Below are 15,558 nucleotides of genomic sequence, written 5' to 3'. Positions count from 1 at the left end.
TTGACATTATAGCAGGTGTTAGCAGTTAGCATCCCTGTGTTAGCTTTTAATTTATAGCGCTACCTTAGCAATATGATGTCCCTATAGCAAAAATTAGCACTATTTTGACATGATTAGTCTGCTGATGCTAGTTAGCTCTTAGCTCAACTATCTACAGTAGCATCACAATGATATCCCATAGCTCTACTGTACATATTAATCTTCGCAAAATGCCTTTAGCATCTCACATTTTGCTGTCTTCAGTGCTGGAGAAGAGCGAATTCAAGGACGAGCCGTTGCTCTTTCGCTTTTTCGCTGACGAGGAGATGGAGGGCTCCAACACCAAACACAAGCCAGTGAAGCATGACCTGAAGATAGTGGAGAACGTCATATCCAAGTGTCTCCTGGTCAGGGCTTCCTAACTTTCCGCTGCATGGCTTTGTTTGCTCTCGGCCTTGCGATGCTCAATGACTGAGCTTTTTGCTCCCTCAGATAAGACCCAGCGATGGAGGCTATGGCTTCACCCTGGAGGAGAGGAACAGGCTACCCATCATCAAATCGGTGGAGAAGGGCTCACCCGCTGAGGTGAGAGCACAAATAATGCCAGTTTGTATTGTTAAAACTCAACATGGTGGCTATGTGTGTTTCGAAGATGGCCGGCTTAGAGGTGGGGAAGAAGCTGTTCGCCATCAACGGAGACCTGGTTTTCCTCAGGCCTTTCTCGGAGGTGGAGGTTCTCCTCAGTCAGTGTTTCCACAGCAAAGGGCCTCTTCGGGTCCTGGTCAGCACCAAGCCTCGAGAGTATGTCTTATTTTTGTAGCATACAAACGGAATTACTATTTGTGTATTTAAAATAACCAAACAACTGCCTTCAAAAAAAACATTGACATGCTCAGGATTAGCCTCGAAAGTTATGATTTTTGAACCCTTTCAAGCAAGGAAGATTTGAACACAAACTTGAAGCAACGTATGTAGACAGACAATATTACTGACTGGGATATATTCTTTATCCTCTCCCCAAAAAAGACAAACCATTACAGATTATTGAGTCCCTGAGAAGAGCGACAATGTGATTAAAGGCAAACAAATTCAATTAATTCTTGAAAAATGCTCTAAAACCAGTTCTACAATATCAAATCTGATATTTTCGATGACAATTGTTTCTCATTCCAGGACTGTGAAGATTCCCGACTCGGTGGATGGTTTGGGCTTCCAGATCCGTGGTTTCGGCCCCTCCGTGGTTCACGCCGTCGGAAGAGGTAAAAGCACGTGTTGTTGTGTTATGGCGGCATAGTTGCCATGCAGCGTTTGTGCCTCATGCCCCCCACGTGTCGTGCGACTGCTTGTGTAATCCACAAGCTGTGCTCCTCTAACCTAACAATGCCGCTATTCTAACAAGGTTAGTACCTGAGCTGGTGTCCGTATAAACATGACAACAAGCCATGTTATTTTTTTTGGGTCACTTTTTTTTTTTTTTTTTTTTTTTTTTACAACACTACACTGCATATCAGTCAGCCTTCAACTTGCTATGCGTGTGTTGTGAATCACATCCCCCCCCAGATAAACAACTTCCCTCCTCTCCATCCTCTCTCATTATAATGTTGTAGACAGGATGTAGAACAGTTTCCTCCTGCACCTGTTGACCATCTCCTCCCCCACCTCCTTGTCTCCCTCCTACATCAGGCACGGTGGCGGCCATGGCCGGGTTGCACCCGGGCCAGTGCATCATCAAGGTGAACGGCATCAACGTGAGCAAGGAGAGCCACGCCAGTGTCATCGCTCACGTCACGGCATGCCGGAAGTACAGGCGACCCTCGCAGGTAACCATGAAAAAGACCGATTGGCACGGCTGACGCGACCTTACCCTAAAACGACACGACAAAAACATGACACGACAAGACTACAAAAGATGATATTACATGATGACACAACATTAAATACATTGTTAAGGGTTGAAATGGATTAAAACAGACATTCATGTTCACAGATAATTTTAGTCTTGCTTGTTCTAGCTGGGATTTTTTGAAGTACTATCCATATGGCGGATATTAAGTCAAGACATATGGGGACCGCCCTGTTTGAGAGTGTCTGGCTTGTAGTCGTGAACCGCGAAACCGCAGAGGAACGGGCACAGAACAAAGCATGTCAAAGTTGGGTCAGAAAGCCACATTGGGGTTTTGGGTGTGGGCAGACGAGACGGACGCGCCACCAGAGTGGCGTGATGAGATTGGTCGCTGCGGTGGAAAACCAAATGCCAAAAGTTTTTGTTTGCACACGTGTGTGACGATGTCTATATTTTTGCACGCTGGGAAAAAAACGCACATGGAGACACACTCAACAATGTCACCAGAAGTATTGTGACGCCTTGATGAACGGGTGAATAAATAAAACACAAAAACAAATGGGTGGCAAGATACAAATAAATACAGCTCACGAAGACAGAATAAATTAGAATTGGAAACATTTTGTCAAATGACTAATTTATATTTAGAGCCAAATCCAACCCATCATGGAAAATTGTGCAAGGATTTTGTCCGTATGGAGTGGAGCCACAGAACTGCAATACAACTGAGAGCAAACACACAAGTGGTCTTTAGACGCAAATAAATGTTTCTCTTCCCCGCCAATGCAGCAAGATACAATCAAGTGGGTGTACAACAACAGTGAGAGCGTTCACGAGGACAACCAGAGAAGCAACCACAGGGCCACCCCAGAGAACAACGCTGACGGCTTTGAGTACAAAGTTGAAGGTGATCGGGCACAAACATGTATTTAGACTCCAGAAAAATGCTTTTAAAATAGCAGCATTTTACACCGTTAACATAACACTTCCTGTTTCATGCTTTTATTCTGAAGGCATGAAGCTGTTACAGAAGGAGCTAACTTTATGAATAAACATCCTGTCACACTCCAGCAATGCATTTTGGGGGAAACAAAGTATTATCCAGCCGGCTACCTGTTGAGTAGCCCCGATATTGACTGTTTTGTCCGTGTCTCAGAGGTGATGGACAAGTTTAACACCATCGCCATCATCGACGGCAAGAAGGATCACGTGAGCCTCACGGTGGACAACGTGCACCTGGAGTACGGAGTGGTGTACGACTACGACAGCACGGCCGGCATCAAGTGTCACGTTATGGAGAAGATGCTGGAGCCCAAAGGCTTCTTCAGCCTCACTGCCAAGGTATTCTGTTCGTTTAGCATAGCGCACCAGTCAAAACAATGACAAATAGCAGTCGTTTTAAAACCTTTCAAGCCACACACCCCTTTTCAGATCACATTTGGGTTGGTGCACCACCTCTTTAGTTAAAAAAAAAATAGTAAAAAAAGACTTGGTTACAATTAGTGGAGTCTTTGTAAAAATATCTGCCTTTTTGGACACATTTAGAGCAGCCTTTCCGAAAGTTTTGAAGCCCCCCACACTCTTCACCATCCACCTGTGTAGATCTTGGAAGCTCTGGCGCACAATGACGACATGTTGGTACAGACGTGCGGTAGGCTGACGGCTGGCTGCGATGTCATCCCTGAAGAGCTGCAGGTGCGCTTCGACGCCGTGTGCGCCGAGAGGGTGGAGCACATCAACCGGCGTATCACCAACTACAGAAAGGTGAGTGCATTTATAAATGTGACTTATCTGAAAGTATTTACATTGAACAGTCTAGAAAAGTTCCCTTTGACGGTTATCGTCACATTTTAATCACTGATATCTTTCGATTGTGGCTTCACAAAAAAGTCAAATGTACACATGAAAAACCTTCAATATTTTCATAAATGTTCGAAAATAATTGGAAATACAAACATATTAGCCAATAAATATACACTTTAGAAAAAATGCAAAAATATTTTAGAAAAAAATACAATAAAATGAGATAATGTAAAAAAAAATTGAAAAATATCAGGTTTAAAGTTAAAAAAAAAAAAAAAAGAAAACATTTCCAAAATATTGATTTCTTTTTTTCTCGATAAGACAAAAACTACATAAAAACACAAATATTCTCACAAAAATACACATACTTTACCACAATACAGAAATGCAAAATATGAGTACAAAGTGATGGTAAGAATGTAAAAAAAAAACAACAACAAAACAATTAAAATATAAGATAAAAATATGAAATCATAAATTCGACCAAAGTTTGACAAATATCCAACAAAATAATACAAACATATGAGACCAAAAATACCAAAATGTTGGAGGGATTACACAGTTATTAGTCAAAACAAAACAAACTAAAAAATGCAAAAATCATTGCACTGTGTCCTAATATTTTTGTACATATAATGTAACTTGGCCTTTGTTTCCGCCTGTATGTCTGGAGACAGAAAATGACTCATAAAGCATAAAAGCTGATCTTGTATTAATTACAAGTCGTTTTATAAATAGCACAGCCACAAACAGGCCTCTTTTATGTAATATGTCACATTCCTTCTCAAGATGCTTGTGGAGGCTCTCAGTCGTACAGGAAAGTTCCATCGTAGAAAGGGTTCTGTCGGTCGTCATCTGTACCTGTGGGTAAAAAACAAAAAACAAACAAAAAAAAAAAACAAAAAAGGGACGTTTCGCTTCTCTCCCAGAAGCTTCGTCAGCGGTAGACAACCCTGAAGTCTCCGTGAAGACTCCGGGAAGTTGCTCTGCAGGTTAAAGAGACAGGTTAAATCTGATACCTCCTTCACCCTCTCTGAACCGTGAAGGAGGTATCAGATTTAACCTGTCTCTTTAACCTGCAGAGCAACTTCCCGGAGTCTTCACGGAGACTTCAGGGTTGTCTACCGCTGACGAAGCTTCTGTGAGAGAAGCGAAACGTCCCTTTTTTGTTTTTTTTTTTTGTTTGTTTTTTGTTTTTTACCCACAGGTACAGATGACGACCGACAGAACCCTTTCTACGATTCCTTCTCAAGAGGAAAGTAAAGTCGGGGGTGGGGAGGGGGCTTGGGCAGCGGGCAAGGAATGTCATTAGAGGGAGGAGGGAAGGAAATGACACAAGTTGGAAGGACACAAGGGAAGACTTGGAATAGTCCCCTCCACTTGTGGCGCTCTTGTTGTCCATCTGGATCACATCACTGATCCGTATCGCTCCACCAATGTCAAACCGAGTCAGAATATTGCAAAAAAAAAAATTTAAAAAACCACAACAACAAAAAAAAACATTTTCAACAGCGAACTTGTACATGACTAGAATGAATTTCGAACATTGCTGTATATTCGTGCTTATTATTTACATCTTATTGATTAGTTGTTCTATGAGAACAATCTGTTGAATATTGAGAGAATACATTTTGAAGAAAAAAAAAATCAAAATGAAAATGTGATCATTCAGACAGGTGAGTATAATTTAACAGTTTGAGTTTTGGTTCATAAAATGTTTATTTTCCCTTTTAAAATGATGAATTTATCTTTCTTTTCCACATCACGTGGCAAGAAAAGTAGAAGTAATAGAAGTATTAAATAAAAATGAACTCTCATTTTATTGTTAGAATTTTTAATAACCATTTTTCCGCCATCGTGTTCTGCATTTTTTCTCATAAAATTCATTAGAAAAAAAAAAAATTATGTAGTTTATTCCTAAAGGTACAAATTTGGCTTTTTTTAAAAATCATATTACAAAAAAATTACCCGCTTCAAAAATATAGATTTATTTTTCCTTTATTAAGAAAAAAACATCCTTTGTACGAAACCATGCATGTGCGTTCACTTTGTGCCGGTGAAGCCACACTGCCATCAACCAAATTAATTCCATCGTTCTCATTCCAATTTCCTTGAAATGACTGAAATGCACCGTGGTTGTCTGGATGTCTTTCATCTGTGTGTGAGAACAATTTTCATTTTACTGGCATGTCTGTCATTGATTATGCAACTCATAGAGAAAAAAGAAGAAAAGCAATTTTTTTTCAATGATGAATGATCATCGATTACTTCCGCTGAGCTGTGACCTGCTTCAAATGCTTCATTTATTTATAGTTTGCCCGAGTGCTGAAAAACAGGGCCTGGCCTACCTTCAAGCAGGCCAAGTGCAAGGTGTCCCCCCTGCACAGCAGCGACTTCTGTCCCACCAACTGTCACATCAACACCATGGAGGTGTCCTACCCCAAGACCACCACCTCCCTAGGCAGCTCTTTTGGGGTGCAGCTGGACAATCGAAAGAAAGCGCCGGAGAAAGGCGGATACTGTGCCGCTGGACAGGGTGAGAGGCTCGACGGACTCTACCATTTGCATTGTGGGGTGGTCGGGTGGGGGGGGGGGGGAACAGTTCCATCAAAACTGAAAGGTGAAATGACAAAATAAAATCAGTTCCACAAACAAATGTCAACTATTTGCAGAACGCCGCGTTTGTGTTCATTTGTCCATTGGTACGTTAGCAAGCTACTTCCTGATGTGCAGAGGACGAAGTAGGACGATGGTCGAATACCAATTTTTTTTTTTTTTTTTTTTTTTACGGGGAAGGAGGAAATGCTTATAAATAAAACATGAACGGCTGAAGTAAGGAAGCTACTATTTGCATTTTGGGGTGCTGGCAATTTTTTTTTTTTTTTCCAGCGGGATATAAAATCGCTAGAAATTTCCTGGTTCACTCTGCATGATGTGAAGCAATAGGATTATATCGTTTTTCATAAAGGGGCAGACGAAAAGGTTCCATTGCAACTTAAAATGAGGAAAAAAAGAAAATTAATTTCACGAACAAATAATTGTTTTTTTTTAAGACGCTGTGCTAGCTAGCTAGCTAGCTTTTCTGTGTAAACTGAGCGTAAAATGAGGTGCACTTTTTTTTTTTTAATTTTGCGGAGGGCGATGTGGCGTGTGTTCCTCCAGGTAAACTGAGCCCCATGGTCCACATCCAGCACACCATCACCTCCATGGCGGCCCCTTCGGGACACAGTCTGGGCCGCATGGAGGGCCATGGCCTGCGCTTCCTGCTCCGAGAGGACGACCTGCTCATCCTGGACGCTTACCAGAAGCTTCTTGACAAGCTCGACACTGTCGTCAAGGAGATGGAGATGCACGGCGGACATATTTACGAGTAAGTCTACCTTGGCTGTAATGCTTGATGCACAATGTAAACAACACGTATGCAGTCGAGGATAAAAACAGCACGAGAGGCTCCAAAGCACCCCTTTTTTCCAACCGTGGTCACCTTCCACCTCAGTGGTCCTTTCACGTCTTGTTTGGCTGCTAGCCAACCACAGAGCTTGCAGGGCGTCTCCATGGTGATGGAATGTCACTCTGCTGTGGAGGACCTTTGTGCGAGGAATGAGGAGCGAGGAAGGGGAAGTGCATTAAATAGAATTTAGGATTATAGTCACATTTGTATAGATTGGCGGTGTAGTATTTTGTTAAATAATGTCGTCACTCCCCCTATTTATTGATAAATATTTAAATAACCGTACATAAAATGGCCATCATGACTCTTCTCGCTCCTGTTTAATTCTCTTCCTCCTTTCAGCCTCTTATCGTCCATCACCTATCCGCCGTCATCCGAGGCCAAGAGCCCGGAGAGTTTCGTCTCAGCCGAGGGCGACGGCGACAAGGGCGAGCGCAACGGGAAGAAAGTGTGTTTCAATGTGGCAGGGGACGAGCAGGAAGACTCGGGACATGACACCATCAGCAACCGGGACTCGTACAGGTTAGAGAACACTTCGGTGATTCCTTTCCATTACAACTAGAGGGAACCCACGAAGCACACTTTCACATGAATTGTCTCATATTTGTACGACATGTCATGTTGGATTTGTCCTTTCCCACGCCCCGCCAATCACAGTGACTGTAACAGTAACAGGAACTCCATCGCCTCCTTCACCAGCATCTGCAGCAGCCATTGCAGCTCCTACGTCCACAGCGATGAGATGGACTCAGGTACGGGATGCTCAAACCATCATTTCATAAATGAGACGGACGTGAAAACGTGATCCTGATGTCATGACAGGAGACGAGATGGCATCCAGCGTGTGGCTGTCTCCCGAAAAGCAGAAGAAGCTTCACAGCTTCCTGGAGCACCTTTTCAGCCAGGTGAGAAGACTCTAGCAGTAGAGGTTCTCCATCATTGAAAGACCCCGTAAAATGAGCTCAGAGATTTGTTTCTAGTTCACGTTGAATACATGCTCAAAGAGGATTGCTGAAAATGTGCAAAAACTGAGAACTATGGAATACCGAATTGTGTCGATTATACAGTGAAACTCCTCTACAACGAAACCTACATGGGCGAAAATACCCCCTTATGTGAAAAAATCTTAATGCATTAACACATTCCCACTCTCCTGCCCCCCCATACAACGAAAAAACCCCTGTTGCGTGACACAATTTTTTTTTTTTGTGCGTGTATGCGTGTGTGTTTATATCTGAGATCAAATTTGCTCCAGTGAAAAAACCCCTGTTGTGAAAATTTTTCTTGCTAAAAACATAATTTCTTTGTTGAGGAGTTTCACTGTAGTAGAGAGCGATATATCGTGAACAGGGACTTAGGGCTGGTGTCGCCATTTTAGGGCGCCTGGTTGTCATCCATGCATGCATGTCAGGCAAAGAGAGGTGGAGAGGAGGGGGCCATTTTCTTTCAGTAAAAAAAAAAAAAGGTAGATGTGGATCCAGGCTTCAGGCCACTTTAGAGTGCCTCGTTGTTGCATCTTAGAAAACCCGCGCAATGACACAATGCGATATATTCCAACCACTAGAAGGTGTAATGTGTCAATGTTTTTATGGTCTACAATTGTTGGTGGGGATTTTTTTGTTGTTATATTTTGTCCTGCACCCTTCTATCTCCTCAGGTGGATTCCATCAGCAGCATGCTGCTAGGAGCAGTGGTGGCGCGGGCCTTCGAGCAGACCAAGTGCTTCACGCCGGGACGAGGCTTCCAAGGTGAGGCGAAAAACACGGAAATGCTAAGCTAACGAGGCAAGCTACAGCTAGATGAGGTTTTCGTTTTGTGTGTTTTCAGAATTTCAGCAAGAGATGGAACCCAAGATGAACTACGCCAAGAGGTTGCGTCTCCACGTCAAGCAGGATCCGTGGAACCTCCCCGGCAGCGTTCAGGCACTCGCGCAAACCATCGCAAAATTTGTGGAAGGTACCCATGCACCCATTTCAGCTTCCCCACGGCCCTCACTTTGAGGAACAACATCGTTTCTCACCTACGTTTAGGCTCATATTTGATTGCAGTTGACGTTACCTCATTTTATTTGTTTGTCCGCAGAGGTGAAGGCGAGGCTGCTATTAGTCCTGCTGCAGTATACAGGTTTGTCTGCTCGCCGTCCACGCCAACACACTTTAGCGGCAAAACGGCAAATCAGCAAAGAGAAACGTACTCGTCAGAGACAGAACGTAAAACTTGGCGTCCTCAGGGCACATTCAATTCGACTTAATGGCGCATTAAAAAAAAGTCCACGTGAATTAAAAAGTCCTCATAAAGTGACTGGCGGCGTTAAAAACCGCATCAGTCTTTGCACGAACGGCGCTATAAAACGCAGACGCTCCCTAACAGGATGTTTATTTACATTTATAACCCCCCACACACACCACAAATCGCTATGCTAGGATGGCCCTGCATAAAAGTGTTTGCAGTTCTTCTTCTGGATGAAACTTCGGGACCCTCGTAGTCTTATTTTCGCAACATTACTTTTGCCCAATTCAAACGCGTTGCGGTTTCCCTTCCAGACTCTGAGATCCAGTTACGTCGAGATGTGGTCTTTTGTCAGTCGCTGGTGGCGACCGTGTGCGCTTTTTCAGAGCACCTGCTGGCTGTTCTCAATCAGGTAAGCTGCTCGATCAACAAAGGAGAGTAAAAAAGGAAAAAATGGCAAAAGAGAGAGAAACGAGAAGAAAAAAGAAAAAAAAATGCAAAATAAAAAGAGAGGGAGAAACGGAGGCACAAACAAGGCATAAAGAGAAAGACAAAGAAAAGGAGGTTTTATTGTGAATGAAAAAAAGGAGTAAAGTTAAAAAACAAGGCAGACAGATGAAAAATCCAACTTGATTAAAATAGTAAATGCGGTATACTATTTATCAGGGCATCGACATCATATGGTGGGTAATGTAAGAGCATTAGAAATATATATATATATTAGTGCTGTCAGTTTAACGCATTATCAGCATTAATTAAAATGTTTTTTTAACTCGATTAATTTTTTTTATCGCGAGATTAATGTGGCACCACATCACAGCGGATGTTACGTTGCTCTAAAATAATAAAATGTGCTCCAAGTTTGAATAACTGCTCCAAGTGAAAAATGTTCATGTAAAATTGAAAATCTAAATTGTTGTTTCAGTAAATATTTGCATTTTGCACAAAGAACACTGATCCACGATTCCATGTTGATGAGAGCATTAAAATGGGAAAAATAGGAGAAAAAGAAATCAAAGGAAATTTAGAATGGATAAAAATCTGTGATTAATTACCGCCAATTCTGAGTTAACTATAAAATGATACATTTGATCGCGATTAAATATTTTAATCGTTTGACAGCACTAATATATGTATATATTTACTTTTTTTAATATATGAATAAGAATATTCATTCTATATATCAGTGAGTGTTGCTTGTGTGCAGTTCCACTGTGCGGGTCGCGAGCCGGAGTCGGAGCAGGACCCCCAGGACCTGCTAGAGGTTCAGGAGGCCAGCAGACGATGGCTGGAGCAGATTGCGAGCGTGGGGCTACTCTTCCACTTCCAATCACTTCTCTCGCCTAACCTGGTGAGAAGTCCGACTGACTGAGGGTCAAAAATTCTTAGTGGGCCTCTAAATTCGCATGCCGTTTTGTTTTGCAGACCGACGAGCAGGCCATGCTGGAGGACACTCAGGTGGCGCTGGTGGACCTGGAGAAAGTCACATTCTACTTCCAGCACTTTCAAGGGGAACCCCGAGTGGCCAGTATGTACACAGCCATCTACTTATTTTGATCCTTTTTTCTGAATTACGATGGTCCTGAATCCAATTTCAAAGTGACTCGTCGTGCTGGCTCCCGTGGACAATCAATCGGCATGTCCAATTGTGGTGTGTCTCTTGTCTCCAGACATGCCCGTGTGGTACCACGTGGAGGGCACGAGGCAGCACCTGAAGGTGTTCCTCCATCTGGAGAGTTTTTACTTCTCTCTGCTGCCTGCCCGGCTGAGGAGCGGTGGCGGCGTCAAAATCTGCCCTGTGCTTTTCACGCAAGGTATGCTCGGAATTTTGTTTGATTTTTTTCTTTAAATACGGCTCCAATTTTTAATATGCTTCCCGTCTTATCCCGGTCTAGCGCTGGAGAGCATGGAGGGCTACTACTACAGAGACAATGTATCCGTGGAGGAGTACCAGGCCCACATCAATACCGCCTCGCTGGACAAAGTCAAGCAGTACTACAAGAGGCTAAGGTACACAATGAGTAATTACGAGTGCTATTTTGACTTTAGAGTTGAATTGGTTCCGTGACCAGGCTTGTCATTTGAAACGTGGAAATCTTAAGTCTGTCCCCATTGAAATGAATGGAAATGCCATTAATCCATGACCTCCCCCCCACATTAAAACACAGATTTAAAAAATAGATTTTTATTTTTTTTTTTTTTGCTTCCACTGACAGTGAACTCCCCTCATCTCACTTGACAACAATAAATTTGGCAGTTAGTAATGATCGCGGGCACAAATTACACTTAATCTTAAGGCAGTACATGAGTCTGTTTTGTTTTGTTTTTTTTTTTTCAGATGGTAAACAATATCATTGATTTTAGTTTCCTTGTGTCTCTCTCACTCTATATTTCTCTCTGCCTCTCTGTCAATGTCTGACTGCCTCACACTCTGTTTTTGTTCTCTCCCTCTTTCTATCCTGTCTGCCTGTCTGTCTCTCTCTCACTCTCTCTCCATCTCTATTTTGTCCGTTCCTCTCTCCCCCTACCTCTCGATCTACCTACTCATCTACATCTCGACAACTATCTTCACCTATCCGACCCCTCTCGATCTACTTATCAACCTCTTCTCTCCACCTCCGTCTCTACCTGTCTTTTTCTCTCTCCCTCTCTCACCCTGGCCCTACCAAATGAGTCTCTGCCCGTCTCCCGCTCGCTAAATGGCTTACATTGCATTGGGCTGTCTGACGATCCACGTCAATCTTTATCATATCACAGTTGACCGCAAAGCACATGTGACAGCTCGCGTGCGAGAGCAAAAACAAAGGAGGTTGTCCGTATGTAATGCCTTTAACGTAAGAGTTCTGCTCACTTGTACAATCTGGTGCATGTCAGTGTTTGATATACAGCGCAGCTAATGTAAAGACACACCAAGTGTCACTTATGTTCAAGTTTGAAACGAAAAAGATATGTCAGGTCTCCTACAACAGAAACTATCAGCCAGCTCGGTGAAAGGCGTCTGAAGCGCGCCGTGCGTTTCGCCGACATCTGCGGCTGATTGTGTGATAATTAATAGCAGAGCTGTAACTTCATCCATGCAGTCAAGTATCCGCCGGATTTATAGTCGCGGCATCCTCCGCGAGACAAAACATGGATTTATTGGGATTGCTTTCCAGACACGGCTTTTAATTTTATGCTAAATGTTGTCCCTGTCATTCGAAATAAAAGCAGGTTAATCTTCCACAAATCACCGCGCTTGTCGAAAACCGATCAAAATCGGGGTTCTGTGGTGAGAAAAAAAAAAGTGCTTTATCATGAGTTGAATATACTGTGAACCCAACAGGAATGGCAGCCAAAACAGGAAGCGGAAACCAAGACGAAACTGGCACGATTGTATTGGGGCTCATGTTGGAGTTGGCATGTTCAGTATGTTCAGATTCTGAACTACTCCCAACTGGCGGTATGAAGAGTGGTACTGTGATGTCACAGTGACCTCAGGCATGTTGTTATAGTTGGAGTGCCGCCACAAGCTGGATGAGGAGCACGGCCGAAGAGCTCTCGTCACAGTCGATGAAAATCTAAAAGTGAAGCAGAACTTAAAAATTCCAACGCTACATTCCTTCTGATGCCAATTTTTTTTGTGGACTGGGAATCTTTTAATTAGCCCAGCGGAGTGTCTGCAGACTTGTCGTATCGACAGCAGATTTCAGCAGGCCAGATTTTCTCCCTGCTTTTGTGTCAGCCACCATCGATCGCTGTGAGTGTCAGAGAATCAAGAAGCACACGATATATATTGCACGGGGCGACCGCTCACGTCGTGAAAATAATCTCTCTCAAATCCTAATGTCATATTACCTATATTTAGAGGCACAACATGCTCATGATGCTAGTGCTACTATGAGCAAATAAAGTTCTGCTATGCTACTACAACTGCTAATATTACGAATTCTGTCTAATTTTTTTTCAATTACTTTTTCTTACTGATTTTTGGACAACCACATCATTTACTTCAAGTACTCTTCCTGCTACTTTTTGTTCTATCACTGCTACTACTACTACTATTACTTTAAGACTACTGAAAATACTTCTATTACTTACTTCTACGGCTACTGCTATAATTTATACTAAACCCTTTTAGGATTATTATTAATTTCTTCTCCTGCTGCTACTTGTACTCCTACTAATTCTACTCTTACAACTGCTAATTCTACTACCACTGCTAAAGATTCATGACTCTGTTTGACTTTGTAGTTAACTTAAATTTAGTTTGGAATCAACCTCGATGAGCTAGCGTGCACGCTACCTATCCCAGATGCGGTCAGAACGAATGCATGTTAACGTTAGCGTTACTTCTTCATTTAGTGCTACTATATCTACTCTTACAAATACTACTTGTAGTACTATTAAGGATCCACTTCTTTATTTTTTCAGCTTGGAGTTCGCCTAACATTAGTTTGTACTTCACCTCGACAAGCTAGCGTGCAAACTACGCATCCCAGATAGGCACAGCACTTAGATTAAGTTGCTAACGTATATTAGCATGACTGTTAACCCTCACGCCGACCGTTCAGCAGTCGCGGCCGTCATCGTGATTTAAGCGTACCGATGGAAGACGTGTCCTCATCATTCTTGGTTTGAGCGGCGAGGCCGCCTTGAAGCAATTACACAGGCCCCTGGCCAGCTTCTCCCAAGGGCCGCTTGGGGAAAGAGATTTATGGGGTGCTAGCCAGCAGCTGCACTCTGGCCTTAAGGTGCTGCCTATTTTTGCAGCTATTGTACGTAATACTGCAAATGTCGAAGGAAGTTGGGTAAAAAAAAAAAAAAACAAGAAAAAAACCTGGGTGACTATCAACTCCCTCGATGCCTGATACCGTATGCAGTTGAGTACAAAAATGTAAGAGTTCAACATTATCTGCCTTTGCAAAAATACATTAATTCCCAAATAGATGCTGGAAAACGCCACCTTATCCGACATTTATGGCCAGTTGCCTCGTCTGCCAGAATACATAATCATTTGTTGGAAATAAATGACACAATTGTATACTCCATTACAACGTGTGAATAAAAATTTGCTCCAAGAAGAATCTCTGCTCTAATAAACACCGTGCCCGTATTATTAACATCCCACGGCACTTCAGTGATTATTTACGGTGCATGAAATGAATTAAATAAATGAGTACCACTGATGTGTACAAATACTGATCTCTAAACAACAAACGCCTCATCCCGAATAGACGCCTGGTCCTCTGCAGTCCTCTGTTGCTTGTTGTCGCATCTCCTTTAAATCAGTGTGAATGCACGCCATACATCATTATTACTGCCTCCCTCTTAAAGTAAAAGCCCACGGGATTGTATTACACCCACTTTAATATAGTGTAGCTATTTTTAGCCCGCTACTGGATTACGGACAATTGATGGAGTCCCACACTGCTGAGTTTGCGTCCCAAAGTTGCTCCCGGCTCACTCCTGCCCCCGGTGGAGGGTTGAGACATGACGCTGAAAATGTATCATAAAAATAATAAGCAGGTGGTCTGCTTTTTTTTCCAGAAAAGTGATGACATGCAAGGTTTTCAAAGAACTTATTTTGGTTGATGAGGGTGTTGCTCTGCTTCATTAAGTCCAGTTGCCTTTTCCTCCCCCCTGCAGGGCTTTCTACATGGATCAGTCCAACGTGCCGCCCAGTTCTGCACCCAAAGCTGCCCTCATAGATAAGGTAAGAAATTCAAAGAGAGAGTTTTTATAGTTTAATTCAGGAGAGTGCACGAAAATTTCTTTTTGTTTTTTTGTTTGTTTTTGTTTGACACTAAACTTCAGATGGAAATGGCATTAAGCAGCTCAAGGCCTCTTTTTTTTTTTTAGCTTGTTTTTTTTTTTAAATAAATAATAGCTCGGCCAAACTGCCGCTCATTGTGGAGCGAGTTAATTTTCGCTGCCAGTTCTCACAGGTTTTTTTGTTTACAGCTGATGCGTCCCCTGAACGCGGTGGACGAGCTGTACCGTCTGTTGGAGAGCTTCATCCACTGCCGCCGCACGGCCGCCTGCCAGTACACCGCCTGCGCCGCGTCCGGGGTGGGCCTGCTGACCGTGGCCTCGGAGCTGTGCTCGCGCCTGGGGGCCGCCCACGTGGTCATGTGCAACAACGGCGTCCACCGGTGAGTGCGCCCATCGCGCGACTCCCCCGCTCACCTTTTAGCATTCATGCGCCGACGGCTGCCTCGAACTCCCTTGAACTACCTTATTCTCACCACGTTTACCTCTCAGTTTAATGCCACAG

The 15,558-nt window shown here is 43.1% G+C and overlaps 1 protein-coding gene across 1 annotated transcript in view; it reads left to right on the top strand.

The window, feature by feature from the left end:
* Positions 1-15,558, top strand: part of prex2 (phosphatidylinositol-3,4,5-trisphosphate-dependent Rac exchange factor 2) — a 41,518-nt gene that overhangs the window by 20,309 nt on the left and 5,651 nt on the right. Inside the window, exons 16-38 of the mRNA XM_019866296.1 lie at positions 244-386; positions 472-564; positions 632-780; positions 1,153-1,238; positions 1,663-1,799; positions 2,612-2,729; positions 2,979-3,163; positions 3,425-3,586; positions 5,939-6,161; positions 6,788-6,995; positions 7,419-7,598; positions 7,734-7,828; positions 7,899-7,981; positions 8,734-8,824; positions 8,904-9,032; positions 9,159-9,200; positions 9,620-9,717; positions 10,513-10,656; positions 10,731-10,833; positions 10,976-11,119; positions 11,201-11,315; positions 14,931-14,997; positions 15,246-15,436. Coding sequence (XP_019721855.1) covers positions 244-386; positions 472-564; positions 632-780; positions 1,153-1,238; positions 1,663-1,799; positions 2,612-2,729; positions 2,979-3,163; positions 3,425-3,586; positions 5,939-6,161; positions 6,788-6,995; positions 7,419-7,598; positions 7,734-7,828; positions 7,899-7,981; positions 8,734-8,824; positions 8,904-9,032; positions 9,159-9,200; positions 9,620-9,717; positions 10,513-10,656; positions 10,731-10,833; positions 10,976-11,119; positions 11,201-11,315; positions 14,931-14,997; positions 15,246-15,436 — 2,986 coding nt within the window. The remainder of the gene's footprint in view (positions 1-243; positions 387-471; positions 565-631; positions 781-1,152; positions 1,239-1,662; positions 1,800-2,611; positions 2,730-2,978; positions 3,164-3,424; positions 3,587-5,938; positions 6,162-6,787; positions 6,996-7,418; positions 7,599-7,733; positions 7,829-7,898; positions 7,982-8,733; positions 8,825-8,903; positions 9,033-9,158; positions 9,201-9,619; positions 9,718-10,512; positions 10,657-10,730; positions 10,834-10,975; positions 11,120-11,200; positions 11,316-14,930; positions 14,998-15,245; positions 15,437-15,558) is intronic.

Source organism: Hippocampus comes, unplaced genomic scaffold, assembly GCF_001891065.2.
Source record: "Hippocampus comes isolate QL1 unplaced genomic scaffold, H_comes_QL1_v1.1 scaffold3, whole genome shotgun sequence".
Lineage (NCBI taxonomy): Eukaryota > Metazoa > Chordata > Actinopteri > Syngnathiformes > Syngnathidae > Hippocampus > Hippocampus comes.
This window is presented reverse-complemented; position numbering and strand designations above follow the sequence as displayed.